Source organism: Oncorhynchus clarkii, unplaced genomic scaffold (assembly GCF_045791955.1).
Source record: "Oncorhynchus clarkii lewisi isolate Uvic-CL-2024 unplaced genomic scaffold, UVic_Ocla_1.0 unplaced_contig_3728_pilon_pilon, whole genome shotgun sequence".
Taxonomy (NCBI): Eukaryota; Metazoa; Chordata; class Actinopteri; order Salmoniformes; family Salmonidae; genus Oncorhynchus; species Oncorhynchus clarkii.
Genome location: NW_027261026.1, coordinates 60,001 through 75,447, shown reverse-complemented (window position 1 = coordinate 75,447; position 15,447 = coordinate 60,001). Strand labels below are relative to the sequence as shown.

The 15,447-nt window shown below is 44.9% G+C and overlaps 1 protein-coding gene across 1 annotated transcript; it reads right to left on the bottom strand.

The window, feature by feature from the left end:
- Positions 1 to 1,851: 1,851 nt before the first annotated feature.
- Positions 1,852 to 8,833, bottom strand: LOC139403846 (aromatase-like). Its single transcript, XM_071147000.1, has 10 exons — positions 8,632 to 8,833; positions 7,330 to 7,389; positions 7,149 to 7,239; positions 6,587 to 6,741; positions 6,147 to 6,326; positions 5,884 to 5,998; positions 3,693 to 3,804; positions 3,147 to 3,309; positions 2,516 to 2,757; positions 1,852 to 2,389 (listed from the first exon to the last, which is right to left on the bottom strand). The coding sequence occupies exons 1-10, from the start codon at positions 8,831 to 8,833 to the stop codon at positions 2,141 to 2,143; spliced, it is 1,569 nt and encodes a 522-aa protein (XP_071003101.1). The 3' UTR covers positions 1,852 to 2,140.
- Between the last annotated feature and the right edge of the window lie 6,614 nt (positions 8,834 to 15,447).

Below are 15,447 nucleotides of genomic sequence, written 5' to 3'. Positions count from 1 at the left end.
GCCACTAGAGGGTGGTACAGCACTGGTGTGTGATTATAAAACTACATCAACTAGGCCACAACATCACACACTGAACTTCCTCAGGAAGTTAATAAACCTAATTTTTAATTTTTTAATTTTTTTATAAACCTAATTGAAACCGTCATAATTTCTAACTTGCAATAAATATTCCAACCAATACAAATTACTTTATTATTGTAACGGTCTTATACATCTCAATAATATATATAAAACATCTCTAAATGAAATAATCAAATTACAATTACACAAGAGGTGAAAGATATTATGAACAAAGAGCGAAACACAAATGTATTTGTTAAAAAGTATGATGCAACAATGTATCTAAACTTGTCTGCTCTGTGTGACTGACCACCTCACTACTCAAGTGTTCTTATGATGCCTGGAAATCTATTTCAGTTCCTGTATCAGGTAGACCAACCAACCGCTGCAAGGCTCAGTTTGCCCGCTATGGCCAGCCAGATAATGGACCCCAATTCTTCTGCTTTGAGTTCCAGACATCTGCTGCTGATTGGGAATTTGAGCCTGTCACCTCATTGCCACAACACCTAAAAGCTAATGGAAAGGTAGAGATGGAAGTCAAAATTGTGAAGAACCTCTGCAGAAAAGCTGTGAGAGGCGAAAAATGCCTGGAAAGTGGGCCTGTAGTGGAGCAATACCCCAACGGAAGGCATAAATAGCAGCCCGGCCCAGCACCAGCGCTTAAAAGCAGCTCTACCAGTAGCCAACACTCTCCTGGAGCCCTGTGTGGTGACAGACGTGCTGGAGAAGCTTCAACACAGAAGACAGGTGTCTAAGTTCATCTACGACAAATCATCAGGACTTACCTGAGCTCATGGTGGGGGAAGCGGTGCAGATGAAGCCATTACCAGGGGACCGGACGGGCCTCTGGAGACTCGGAAAGTTGCACACAGGAATGACTGCAGGAATGTCCACCAGAGCTGTTTAATGTTCATTTCTCTATTATAAGCCGCCCCCAACAACGTTTGAGAGTATTTGACAGTATATCCAACCGGCCTCACAACCACAGACCACGTGTAACCACGCCAATGCAGGACCTTCTTCACCTGCAGGATCATCTTAGACCAGCCACCCAGATAGATGATGAAACTGAGGAGTATTTCTGTCTGTAATAAAGCCCTTTTCTGGGGGTAAACTAATTCAGATTGGCTGGGCCTGGCTCCTCAGTGGGTGGGCCTATGCCCTCCCAGGCCCACCCATGTCTGTGCCCCTGCCCAGTGATGTGAAATCCATAGATTAGGGCCTAATGATTTCATATCAGTTGACTGATTTCCTCATGTGAACTGTAACTCAGTAAAATCGTTGACATTGTTGCATGTGGCATTTATATTTCTGTTGGTTAGGGCTACCTACAGCATGTTTTATATAATACATGGACATCTAACTCACCAAATCGCTCATATTAAATGTTCAGGACAAATATGCAAAACAGGAACCTGTTGTTCCCTTCTCACTGAGACAGTAAGATGGAGGGGTTAAATGAGCGTGCCTAAAGGTTGGTAATGATGCACAATAATACAAGGCTGTAAATGTCTCATGAGCTTAGTTCAACTGTCTAACATCATAACACAAATTATAGCTTCATTGTTTAAACTGTATAGCTATGTTTTAAATATCATGTTGATCTCATGGACAGTCAGTTATAACATCCATAGGTCCAAGGACATCTAATGAATAAACTGAACAGATTCAATAAAACAATATATACAATTTATTTTCACTTCAGCGTCATTTAGTTTTAAAAGTGTGAATGTACAGTTCAGATTCTATAATTATAATGGTGTGTGTGAATCAACAAGCGTTTCTTATTACAGATACCATTGGCTACAAAGACATGTCCTCCTGAACATAACTTACTATCATAGAAAACGTCACAAAATAACAAACATACAAATATGAATCAAATACTGACATATTACATATATGGGAAGTAAGTATTATTTTAAGATTAGCCCTAAAATACAATCTTTGTCCCATATACCACCCCATTTCCTACATAGTGCACTACTTTTGACCAGAGCCCTGTGAGCCCTGGTGAAAGGTATTGCACTACATAGTGAATAGGTTGTCATTTGGGATATACCAGTGTCTGAGCCCTGCTCTAAGACTGCTTCCTGGCTTGGTGTCTTGGGAGGAACTTCATGGTGTGAGGCTCCCCCTCCTCCTCCACGGGCTGCTGTGATAGGTTGTTGGTCTGTGGGAGGCGATCTAGGGTCAGGCCCTCGTGAGGACACACAGAGTACCGTGACAAAAGCGTAACCAGGATGGATTTCATCATCACCATGGCAATGTGCTTGCCAACGCAGGATCGAGGACCGGATCCGAAAGGCTGGAAGAAACGATTAGGTATCTGAGAGTGCACGAGAGAGAGAGAGGGAGAGCGACAGAGAGAAATAAATAAATAAATTAGTAAATATCTTTACACCTCAGGGTGCAGATGAATTTCTCCCTGTGATAGTCTTGATTATTCTCTTACATTTTTCTCAAAGTTGTCCAGACTGAACTCATTGGGCTTGAAGAAGAACTCTGATCTGTGCATGCGTCCCATGTTCAGAATGATGTTTGTCCCCTTTGGCACCCGGTAGCCACTGATGACATCATCAGACAGTGCCCGGCGCATGGTAAAGTCCACCACAGGATGGAACCTTAAGGACTCATTGATGAAGCTCTCTAGGACCCTTAGGTTCTGCAGGTCAGAGTTGTGGAGCTCCCTATCACCTACATTGAGAGAGGAGGGAGATGGACATTCAAACAGCCACTTATTCAATATAGCTACATGAACCCCTAAGTTCTATTGGAAAGTACTGTAGTTGTCTGGGTTTGATGGGTCCTGACCTATAACTAGTAAAAAGAGAAAAGCTGCAGCAGGAGGTTCCTCACCTATAACAGTGTCTATCTCTTCTAGAAGCTGTAGCTCTATGTTAACAGATTGTGAAGGTCTGACCTATTATACATTTGAGTCATTTAACAGACACTCTTATCCAGAACGACTTACAGGAGCAATTAGGATTAAGTACCTCGCTCAAAGACACAAAGACAGAATTTAAGTGTTTATCTCTTCCTAAAGCTGTAGCTCTATGTTAACAGATTGTGAAGTGGGGACTCACCTATAGCAGTGTCTATCTCTTCTAGGAGCTGTAGTTCTACGTCAGGGTTCTGTTTGAGAAGCAGCAGCATGAAGAACAGACTGATAGACAGAGTGTCTGGAGCTGCTATCACCATCTCCAATACACACTGCCTCACATTCTCAGCTGACAGCTCCCCATGGCTCTGAAACACACAATCACACTTCAGATTAGTTGACTCACTTTGGTTACTCAGGCTATGTTATTGTTATACATGTTTTAACATAAGAAAGTGGAAACAACCGGCAGAATAGATTATAATATTGTGCAGAGGACACGGGCTGGGGTCAGGGCCAGTGTTAGGATCAATTTCATTTCAATTCAGTCAATTCAGGAAGTAAATTGAAATTCTAAAGTTCCATACATGTATATTGACTAATTGAAATGAAATTTAGTTAAGCCTGGGTTTGGGCCTTGCCTAATGCCTATATCTTTGTCTCAGTGGGCTAAGGCAGTCTTTAAGTTGTGCAGACGACCTGTGCTTGGGTTAGTGTTGGGGATAGGGTAACGGCAAGGTCAGGGACTGACCTGTGCAAAGATGAGGTCTGCAGTGAAGTTGATGTGGTCCAGTTTGTCAGCTTCCTGTAGACCTCTTCTCTTCTGGTTGACCAGACTCTCTATAGCATCCTGCAGCTCCTGACTGCAACACAAAAACAGAGCTATACATTAAAACTAATACTTTAAACTTTAATGTATTGCTGTATATATTTAAATAAAACATTATTTAGTAGAATTGTATATGTATATTGTGTATTTGTCATGTGTGAAATGTGCTGTTAAGTGCTCATTGTTGTAATGAAGATGATGGAAGTGGAGAAGCAGGTGCAGATGGAGAGCAATGAAACAATGAAAATGAAACAATACAAAACAGGAGTAGGGTCTTGACATGAAACACATAATCAATACTGCCTGGGGAATGAACCTAAGGGAGTGACAGATATAAGGGAGGAATCAGTGAAGTGATGGAGTCCAGGTCTCATAATGAGGCGAAGTGTGAGCGCCGGAGAGGAGCAGAGGGAGAAGACATGGAGCGCCGGAGAGGAGCAGAGGGAGAAGACGTGGAGCGCCGGAGAGGAGCAGAGGGAGAAGACGTGGAGCGCCGGAGAGGAGCAGAGGGAGAAGACGTGGAGCGCCGGAGAGGAGCAGAGAGAGAAGACGTGGAGCGCCGGAGAAGAGCAGAGAGAGAAGACGTGGAGCGCCGGAGAGGAGCAGAGGGAGAAGACGTGGAGCGCCGGAGAGGAGCAGAGGGAGAAGACGTGGAGCGCCGGAGAGGAGCAGAGGGAGAAGACGTGGAGCGCCGGAGAGGAGCAGAGGGAGAAGACGTGGAGCGCCGGAGAGGAGCTGAGGGAGAAGACGTGGAGCGCCGGAGAGGAGCAGAGGGAGAAGACGTGGAGACGTGGAGCGCCGGAGAGGGGCAGAGGGAGAAGACGTGGAGCGCCGGAGAGGAGCAGAGGGAGAAGACGTGGAGCGCCGGAGAAGAGCAGAGAGAGAAGACGTGGAGCGCCGGAGAGGAGCAGAGGGAGAAGACGTGGAGCGCCGGAGAGGAGCAGAGGGAGAAGACGTGGAGCGCCGGAGAGGAGCAGAGGGAGAAGACGTGGAGCGCCGGAGAGAGCAGAGAGAGAAGACGTGGAGCGCCGGAGAGGAGCAGAGGGAGAAGACGTGGAGCGCCGGAGAGGAGCAGAGAGAGAAGACGTGGAGCGCCGGAGAGGAGCAGAGGGAGAAGACGTGGAGTGCCGGAGAGGAGCAGAGGGAGAAGACGTGGAGCGCCGGAGAGGAGCAGAGGGAGAAGACGTGGAGCGCCGGAGAGGAGCAGAGGGAGAAGACGTGGAGCGCCGGAGAGGAGCAGAGGGAGAAGACGTGGAGCGCCGGAGCGGAGCAGAGGGAGAAGACGTGGAGCGCCGGAGCGGAGCAGAGGGAGAAGACGTGGAGCGCCGGAGACGAGCAGAGGGAGAAGACGTGACAACTGTCTGAATGCCACAACTGAAGTTCCCTCTAAGAAAAGTAAAGTTATTCTATTCTAGGTCTTTATTTGTATAGTCCAGATAGATGCTCTACAGATGGTCATACTATCAACAAACAAATCTGTTGATAAGAAACTGCTAGTTTACGGTTAAGGTTAGGTTTAGAAAAAGGCTTAGATTAGGGTTAGGGTTAAGTTTAGGGTTAGGATAAGGGTTAAGGTTAGGACTAGGGTTAAGTTTAGGGTTAGGATAAGGGTTGAGGTTAGGACTAGGGTTAAGTTTAGGGCTAGGATAAGGGTTAAGTTTAGGGTTAGGATAAGGGTTAAGTTTAGGGTTAGGATAAGGGTTAAGGTTAGGACTAGGGTTAAGTTTAGGGTTAGGATAAGGGTTAAGTTTAGGGTTAGGATAAGGGTTAAGTTTAGGGTTAGGATAAGGGTTAAGGTTAGGACTAGGGTTAAGTTTAGGGTTAGGATAAGGGTTAAGGTTAGGACTAGGGTTAGGGTTAGTAGATAGTTAGTTGACACGTTACTGATAGTCTCTACCTGGAACCAAAAAGGGCTCTTCAAAGGGTTCTCGTATGGGGACAGCCTCCAGGACCCTTTTCGGTTCTAGATCACACCTTTTTTTCTAAGCGTAGAGCATCTACAGATGGACTATCCAAGTGTTACCCTGTTCTATATATAATCCTTAAACGGTTAATATTAGATGTTCTGGATGCCTTGGTAATGATGCTAACTGTTTATAACTGTGTGACTTACGCTGCTCTCCTGTGTTTCTGCTGGATCCAGTCCAACTTGAAGTAGACATCTGGTTTGATCAGCACTGTCTGCCACGTGTCAAAGTACTTCTGAATCTTCTGCAGCAGCTCCTTCTCTAATAATATCAAATTAAATGTTATAAAGTGGAATAACTTCCCACTTGAAAAGGAAAGTAATGTTGAGTGCCTACATAACTGATGTTCAGATATACTGTTCAGGGTCTAGTGGCTTTATGGCTGTGAGTATAAAAGGTTGTGGCTCACCGTTGAGAGGCACCCCTAGGAACAGTCTGTTAGAGATGTCCACTACTGTACACCTTAGTAGACTCAGGACGTCCACCTGTCCACCCATCAGTCCGTCCGGCCCCTGGAGAGCGTCCAGGTGAGTCTGTGTGGACGAGACACACACGTCTACTGTCTTCTGCAGCCCAGGCCCTGTCAGAGCTGGAACACAGTGGAGATACAGCAGTTTATTACAACATATTGGACGATATCCTGTGAAGATATTGCCAGACTGGCAACAGGCAACTTTTCTAACTTCTCTATTAGTTTGTGTATATGAGAATAGTAATTCAATACAGCAACCTTCTCCTAATGGTTTACCATTTAATATCTAGAATCAGTTATTATGATCAATTAAGTAGTGGTATTGTAATGCCATGCTTATCTTTCTCAATTGATTAAGTCATTGTCTAATTGGTCACCTTTAGCGAAGTAGGTGCGGGTCTTCTTCCATAGAGCCATGTTGCTGTTGAAGATGATGCCTCTCTCATCCATGCCAATACAGCTCAGACCCTGTTTACTGCCGAACCGAGAGGTGTAACGCCCCTGTCTCAGAACATGATGCACTGCAGAGGAACTGTACAGAGAGGGTGGGTACACTGGTATTCACTCTCCGAAGTCTACAAGTCTATGTCAATAAGTCTAAATGTGTATTACAACATATGTCATCTAGGCTACAATTAATCTACAAGTGCTTTTGTGAAATTAAATTCAAACATCTTAATTAAGATATTTCAATTGATTATTGACTGACTGACTGTCTGCCTGACTGCTACTGACATCCTGACTGACTGACATCCTGACTGACTGACTGCCTGACTGCCTGCTACTGACTGCCTGATTGACTGTGTGACTGACTGACTGCCTGACTGACTGCCTGACTGACTGGCTGATTGACTGCCTGCTACTGACTGCCTGATTGACTGCCTGGTATTGACTGCCTGATTGACTGCCTGACTGTCTGACTGACTGCCTGCTACTGACCTGCTGAGTATGAGTGTCTCCTCTCCGTTGATCCAGACCCTGACGATGTCTCCATATTTACTGTTGTAATAGTTACTGGCAGTGCCAATACCTGTACATAGAACATGTATTTAATAAATGATTCCGATACACTATTTGTTATTGTAGCAGATTATAATGTATTGTATTTCATGTTGTGCACCTGTCCATATAAACCTGAGGTATGAGAGGAGAGGACCCACACCCAGACAGAAAAAAGGACCTGTCATAGCCAAGAGAGAGAGAGAGAGAGAGAGAGAGAGAGAGAGAGAGAGAGAGAGACAGAGAGAGAGAGAGACAGAGAGAGACAGAGAGAGAAAGAGACAGAGAGAGAGAGAGAGAGCGAGACAGAGAGAGAGAGAGAGAGAGAGACAGAGAGAGAGAGAGAGAGAGAGAGAGAGAGAGACAGAGAGAGAGAGAGACAGAGAGAGAGAGAGAGAGAACAGAGAGAGAGAGAGAGACAGAGAGAGAGAGAGAGAGACAGAGAGAGAGAGAGAGAGAGAGAGAGAGAGAGAGAGAGAGAGAGAGAGAGAGAGAGATAACAAGAGAGTGAGAGAGGATAACAAGAGAGAGGGAGAGTGGTCACATAAAATAACTTAACATAGCAGGGTGTTGCATAGCATAGCATGGCATAGCATAGCATAACATAGCATAGCATAACATGGCATAGCATACATAACATTACATAGAATAGCATAGCATAACATTACATAGAATAGCATAGCATAACACTACATAGCGTTACATATCAATACAATACATAAGTTCACATAACATCACAAATATGATATGTCATTAGTTTATTAAGGAGACAGCTGATTAAACCAGCCAATACAACAGACACAACATAGTAATGCAGTAGTACATAGCATAGACAGCAGCCAATACACTGTGGTCAGACGAGGGACAGGACTCAATCTGCGGTGCATTGTAGAGCGCTGTCCACAATGCACCTTTCAGGCAATGTTCCTGTATTCACAAAGAATCACACAGGCAGCGAAACACAAAACATCTCATCCTGTAATGTACCAGCTTTAACACACAGAACAGCAAAGTTGGTGGATAAATTAAGATGTCCCACTCAGGCTGTTTACCATTCAATGCTTTTTTCACAGTTCCGGGCTCTCCCGTAGGCACTGCATTAGCAGCTGAGTCTGCTCATTGACTGCATATGAACCAGAAAAAAATGAGGGAGTGGGATGTCTCACATCCTCTTCCGTCTCTGAGCATAGATGAAGATATCATATGGATTGAGATAAGATCCCTGCATAGACTTGGACCAACAGTCCTGCTCTGGATGCAACATGCTCAATTATAGAATCACTTTAGCCCAAAATAAGATAATGAACTGTAGCTGGAAAAATCACTGTTGTAATTCAACTTGTTTTGATTATATAAGAATGATAACTAGCAGACTATTGTAACTGACCTGGTAAGGAGTTGTTGTTACTGTATTGTGACTGACCTGGGACAGAGTTGTTGTCTGTGTGACGCCAGGCAGCCAGCAGCAGACAGAGGAGCAGGAGGAGGGACCCCGTTGCCAGGGAGATGCCCTCTGACCTGGTGGCTGTGGCGTTCCGTGACTCGGACACCAACAGGTCGGCTATGACGGTGTCCAAGCACACCGTCGCCATCACACGTCCACACACAGGCGACAACAGATCCATCACACACACATGGTAGACACACTGACGCAATGACACACACACACACAAACACTCCACGACCAGCTGCTGAACTGAAGAAACACTGTTGCTTCCGAGGTGATGAAAATGGTCAATCTCTCAAACGGACGCGATACACTCACACTCTGAAACTGAAGCAACAACCCAGACTCCCTGCTACCGGCTTCTCCTGATGGTCTGAGTTCTTGATCAACTCTCACTGGTTCTCTTATAGTCAGCCGTGCCTGGTTACACGCCAGGTCAGGGTAAAGCAAAAGTCAAAACAAAAAGGGAGATTTTAAACAATTTCTGTGTAACCTTGTATCTTAGATCCCGCCATCTCATAAGACCTTGAGTAGGTAGATGGTGGTCCGGTTTCATAGCATGAGCACATGTTGTGAGAGGAGTGTTCCACAGTCACGACATTAAAGACCCCTGACCTCTGTTAGTGCAGCTGGGGTCTCACAACTCTCATTCCTCAAACATCAAAGAGAGGAGGAGAGGACAGAGGTTTGGAGGGAGGAGAGGAGGGAGGTGAGAAAGGAAGAGAGGAGGGAGATGAGGAGGGAGGAGAGAGGAGAGGAGAGGACGGAGGTTTGGAGGGAGGAGAGGAGGGAGATGAGAAAGGAAGAGAGGAGGGAGATGAGAAGTGAGGAGGGAGTAGATGAGGGGAGAGGAGAGGAGAGAGGTAAGGTGAGGAGCGGAGGAGAATCTGAAGAGGGAAGTTCTGTGTTATGGCAGTGTTATCTCTACTTGCTTTCATGCAGTCCTCCATCACTGCAGTCTATCTCTCTCAGTCCCCCTACTCAACATGACATTAAATAGTTTTATCTGTGATGTGTCACTGAAAGGCTAGACTTGTATCTGAGAGAGAGAGAGAGAGAGAGAGAGAGAGAGAGAGAGAGAGAGAGAGAGAGAGAGAGAGAGAGAGGAGAGAGAGGGAGAGGGAGAGGGAGAGAGGGAGAGGGAGAGGGAGAGGGAGAGGGAGAGAGAGAGAGAGGGAGAGAGAGAGGGAGAGAGAGAGAGAGAGAGAGAGGGAGAGGGAGAGGGAGAGGGAGAGAGAGGGAGAGAGAGAGAGAGAGAGAGAGAGAGAGAGAGAGAGAGAGATGTAGAGATGCACCTTGGTTGGAGTGCGGTAGTGAGTCTTTAACTGAATATTCAGATGTTGATCATGGCTGATTTCAAATCCCTGAGAAGCAACAGCAGATAAGGCAAGATATCTGAATCTGCCCAGGACTTTTTATGATGCTTTTGCTCTACTTAAAAGTATATAATAACTTCATCTTGGTGCACTTGATTGAGACCTTCAGTTACACACTTTTTAAAGGATTCAGGCTAAATGGTGAACCTACACAAACCTGTATTTGTACTGTATATGTGCGTGTTCATGTGTGCTCCTTTGCATTTGTCTCTATGGACGTGCACACAATGATAATTACTAATTGAGAAGAACAAACATTGAGTTGAAGAAAGATAGACCAAGTCCGTCAGCTAATGGTGATTGGCAGTATGACCCTCTCGCCAGCAGTACCACTTCTGGCCAGTAGGAGGAGAAGCAGAGCTGTACCTTTAGGATGTCATTAAACACTAGGGAAAACACTTTAGTTCTGTCACAACCAGAGCACTGCCAGACCATTGTGATGATTCATATGACATTATGACAATCATCAAATATGTTGTGGAGGTGCAAACAAATTCCAATTACCACCAAGGAGCCGAAACAGCCGTGTGTTTGTGTACATTTGTATGTGTGAATGTGTATGCATTGGTGTGTGTTTGTTCTGGTCTATGGACCCGTATCTTTAGGCATCCTACTCCTGTACGCAGGAGGGCCCAATGTTTTCCCTGGTCAGGTCATGGGGTCAGGAGAAGAATCCCCTGGCCCAGGTCACTTATACTCATAGTTCTAAACTCATCGAGAATCTTCTCATCCTTCTCAGTATAATCTATAACACAAAGGGCCGTTCTGTTCCCCCTGAGGCATATGTGCCATTCTACCAGCAGTGTAAAGGACTCTGGGAATTCACTCACCTCCCACTGGGCCTGGAGAATGTGCCTTGTTCAAACAGTCGTCTGTCTGTGTTCTGCGTTCTGACGGAGAGGCAGCCTTGATTCAAGTGAATTCCATTCAAGGGGTTTTATTGGCATGGGAAACATGTGTTTACATGGTCAAAACAAGTGAAATAGACAATAAACAAATGTAAAGTAAACAATCAGAAATGATCAGTAAACATTACACTTACAAAAGTTTCTAAGGAATAGAGACATTTCAAATGTCATATTACTGGCAATATACAGTGTTGTAACAATGTGCAAATAGTTAAAGTAGAAACATAAAAATAAATGAACATACATTTGGAAAAAGCCCCTTGAATTGAAATGTTCTTCACTGTTTGCCCTTTTCTTGTGGCAACATGTCACAAATATTGCTGCTGTGATGTCACACTGTGGCACTTGATAGATATGGGAGTTTATCAAAATGGGGTTTGTTTTGAAATTCTTTATGGGTCTGTGTAATCTAACATGGTCATACATTTGGCAGGAGGTTCGGAAGCACGGTTCAGTTTCCACCTCATTTTGTGGGCAGTGTGCATATAGCCTGTTTTCTCTTGAGAGCCAGGTCTGCCTACGGCGGACTTTCTCAATAGCAAGGCTATGCTCACTGAGTCTGTACATAGTCAAAGCTTTCCTTAAGTTTGGGTCAGTAACAGTGGTCAGGTATTCTTCCACTGTGTATTCTCTGTTTAAGGCCAAATAGCATTCTAGTTCGCACAGATTTTTGGTTAATTCTTTCCAATGTGTCAAGTAATTATCTTTTTGCATTCTCGTGATTTGGTTGGGTCTAACTGTGCTGTCCTGGGGCTCTGTGGGGTCTGTTTGTGTTTGTGAACAGAGCTCCAGGACCAGCTTGCTGAGGGGACTCTTCTCCAGGTTCATCTCATGGCTTTGTTATGGAAGGTTTGGGAGTCACTTCCTTTCAGGTGGTTGGAGAATTGAACAGCTCTTTTCAGGATTTGGATGATAAGAGGGTATCGTCCTAATTCTGCTCTGCATGCATTATTTGGTGTTTTACGTTGTATACGGGGGATGATTGTCCATTGTGAATGATTGATTGGTAAACAGACCCCAGACCACAGAACCGTAAAGGGTGATGGGTTATATAACTGATTCATTTATTTTTTTACCAGATCCTATTTGGGATGTCAAATGTGATGTTCCTTTTGATGGCGTGGAAGGTCCTTCTGGAAGGTCCTTCACCACTGACTATTTGATGGTTAAAACCATGGATTCTTTGGCATTTGATATTGGAGCAAGTGTCTTTGTGTCTGTAGGTACATGCATGTGGCATATTTCTGTGTGTGTGTGTGTGTGTGTGTGTGTGTGTGTGTGTGTGTGTGTGTGTGTGTGTGTGTGTGTGTGTGTGTGTGTGTGTGTGTGTGTATCATCGTCTCCCTGTCCCCCTTATATCAGTGTAAGCCTGTGTTTTTGTTCCCATTAGGGTTCCCACTCTTAAAGCCAGTGACTGAAATTCTTTATCAAAATATATGGAAAACATGTTAACGTAAACTTTCTCTCTCATCTTTGTCCTTAGAGAGTTGACCATCTCTGCTCAATCCAGTCTGTCCTTAGGGAGTTGACTGTCTCTGGTCAATCCAGTCTTTGTCATTAGGGAGTTAACTATCTCTGGTCAATCCAGTCTTTGTCATTAAGGAGTTGACTATCTCTGGTCAATCCAGTCTTTGTCTTTAGGGAGTTGACTATCTCTGGTCAATCCAGCCTTTGTACTTAGGAAGTTAACTATCTCTGGTCAATCCAGTCTTTGTCATTAGGGAGTTGACTATCTCTGGTCAATCCAGTCTTTGTCTTTAGGGAGTTAGCTGTCTCTGGTCAATCCAGTCTTAGTCCTTAGGCAGTTGACTATCTCTGCATATTTTTGTCAGGGTATGTGAATTGAAAAGGACTGGTCGGATGAAGACGAGATTATTCTGAGAACAGACCTGGCTTTGAAACAGGAAAATATAATTCCCATGCTCAGAGACTTGTATTTATTCTCCCGTGTTCCATAATAGAAATATCTACAACATGTAGACACGCTGAACTGCTAGATGTAAAATCATATGTTGGGTTGGATGTGGCTTTTTAAGTTAAATGAGAGCTGTATTCATTGGATACGTCTGTTGATTGTGTCCACTGACTACAGACCTCTGAACAGAGTCCCTGTTGCCCACCCCTAAACTTTCACTCATAACCTTTGAACCCTAACCTTTTACCGCGTCACTGACTGTCTGTTCTGGGGGTTTGCAAAAAATGCAGAAAAGGGGGATTCTCCACTGTTGAGAGAGAGAGAGAGAGAGAGAGAGAGAGAGAGAGAGAGAGAGAGAGAGAGAGAGAGAGAGAGACTTCGGCAAAGTCTGGAATGAGAGTCACTTTGCCCACTCACTCCTCTGCAGTTAGGTCACAATGTGATTTGTTCCCCAGTGTTCCCATTCTGTCCTGTTCACCAACTTTATCCCAGGGGTTGGGGGGGAAAGGAGATGAGGTATTTTGGCCTATGCTGAAGGAAAGGCGACTAGGAAAAGAGTGTTCTGATGAAGCAAAGGAGATTAAGAAAGGAGGGTTCTGAAGGGAGATTCTGGTGAAGGAAATGAGGTGAGGAAAGGAGGCAGGGAAAGGAGGGTAGTGAAGGCTATCAGGACACAGCAGGTCAATAGACAGCTGGTCGTTATGAACATACTGCCAAGCCAGCTGGGAAGACATCTGCACTGGTGGAGTAGGAGGAGGAGAGGAAAGGAACGTTCTCACAGCCACTGCCAATGGAAGAGGAAGAGAAAGACAAAGACAGAGAGAGTAGAAGAAAACAGAGAATAGTAAAAGAGAGAGAGAATATAGTGGTTGGATAGAGTGGGTTTCAGAGGAACTGTCAATCTGTTTGAATATACACCGTATATTTGACAGAACCTTTTTTGATCTGTTTCCTCTCTATCCTTGACCTTTTAACGGTATGAGCATCCCGGTGCTGTTCTGTCACTATAAACTAGAGCTCAGTAGAGCAAGTGGCTGTTGGTTAAAGGAGGGTGTGAGTAGTGAAGTCTCTCTGGGTGCATACCATATAGCACCCTATTCACTATTTAGCACATTATGGACCCTGGTCAAAAGTAGTGCACTTTTGTATGTGCATTTGGAAATTCACACAGGACACCGGATAAGACAGGAGAAATACTACAGATATAACAGACTGACCCTAGCCCCCCGACATATAAACTACTGCAGCATAAATACTGGAGGCTGAGACAGGAGGGGTCAGGAGACACTGTGGTCCCATCTGATGATACCCCCGGACAGGGCCAAACATGCAGGATATAACCCCACCCACTTTGCCAAAGCACAGCCCCCACACCACTAGAGGGATATCTTCAACCACCAACTTACCATCCTGACACAAGGCCGAGTATAGCCCACAAAGATCTCCGCCACGGCACAACCCAAGGAGGGGCGCCAACCCAGACAGGAAGACCACGTTAGTGACTCAACCCACTCAAGTGACGCACCCCTCCTGGAGACGGCATGGAAGAGCATCAGTAAGCCAGTGACTCAGCCCCTGTAATAGGCAGAGAATCCCAGTGGAGAGAGGGGAACCGGCCAGGCAGAGACGGCAAGGGTGGTTCGTTGCTCCAGTGCCTTTCTGTTCACCTTCACAATCCTGGGACAGACTACAATCAATCATAGGACCTACTGAAGAGATGAGTCTTCAATTAAGACTTAAAGGTTGAGGCCGAGTCTGCGTCTCTCACATGGGTAGGCAGACCATTCCATAAAAATGGAGCTCTATAGGAGAAAGCCCTGCCTCCTTGCAGGGCTTTCTAAGGACAATTAGGAGGCCTGCGTCTTGTGACCGTAGCGTACGTGTAGGTATGTACGGCAGGACCAAATCGGAAAGATAGGTAGGAGCAAGCCCATGTAATGCTTTGTAGGTTAGCAGTAAAACCTTGAAATCAGCCCTTGCCTTAACAGGAAGACAGTGTAGGGAGGCTAGCACTGTAGTAATATGATCACATTTTTTGGTTCTAGTCAGGATTCTAGCAGCCATACTTAGCACTAACTAAAGTTTATTTAGTGCTTTATCCGGGTAGCCGGAAAGTAGAGCATTGCAGTAGTTTAACCTAGAAGTAACAAAAGCATGGATTAATTTTTCTGCATAATTTTTGGACAGAAAATTTCAGATTTTTGCAATGTTATGTAGATGGAAAAAAGCTGTCCTTGAAACAGTCTTGATATGTTCGTCAAAAGAGAGATCAGGGTCCAGAGTAACGCCAAGGTCCTTCACAGTTTTATTTGAGGCGACTGTACAACCGTCAAGATTAATTGTCAGATTCAACAGAAGATCTCTTTGTTTCTTGGGACCTAGAACAAGCATCTCTGTTTTGTCCGAGTTTAAAAGTAGAAAGATTGCAGCCATCCACTTCCTTATGTCTGAAACACAGACTTCCAGCGAGGGCAATTTTCGTGCTTCACCATGTTTCATTGAAATGTACAGCTGTGTGTCATCCGCATAGCAGTGAAAGTTACTATTATGTTTTCGAATGACATCCCCAAGAGGTAAAATATATAGTGAAAAC

Coding starts and splice junctions, on each gene's coding strand:
- LOC139403846 (XM_071147000.1), bottom strand. CDS start 8,833: ATGGATCTGTTGTCGCCTGTGTGTGGACGTGTGATGGCGACGGTGTGC. Junction 7,240..7,329: donor CCTCAGGTTTATATGGACAG/GTGCACAACATG, acceptor TTCTATGTACAG/GTATTGGCACTGCCAGTAAC. Junction 2,758..3,146: donor AGAGATAGACACTGCTATAG/GTGAGTCCCCAC, acceptor CTCTCAATGTAG/GTGATAGGGAGCTCCACAAC.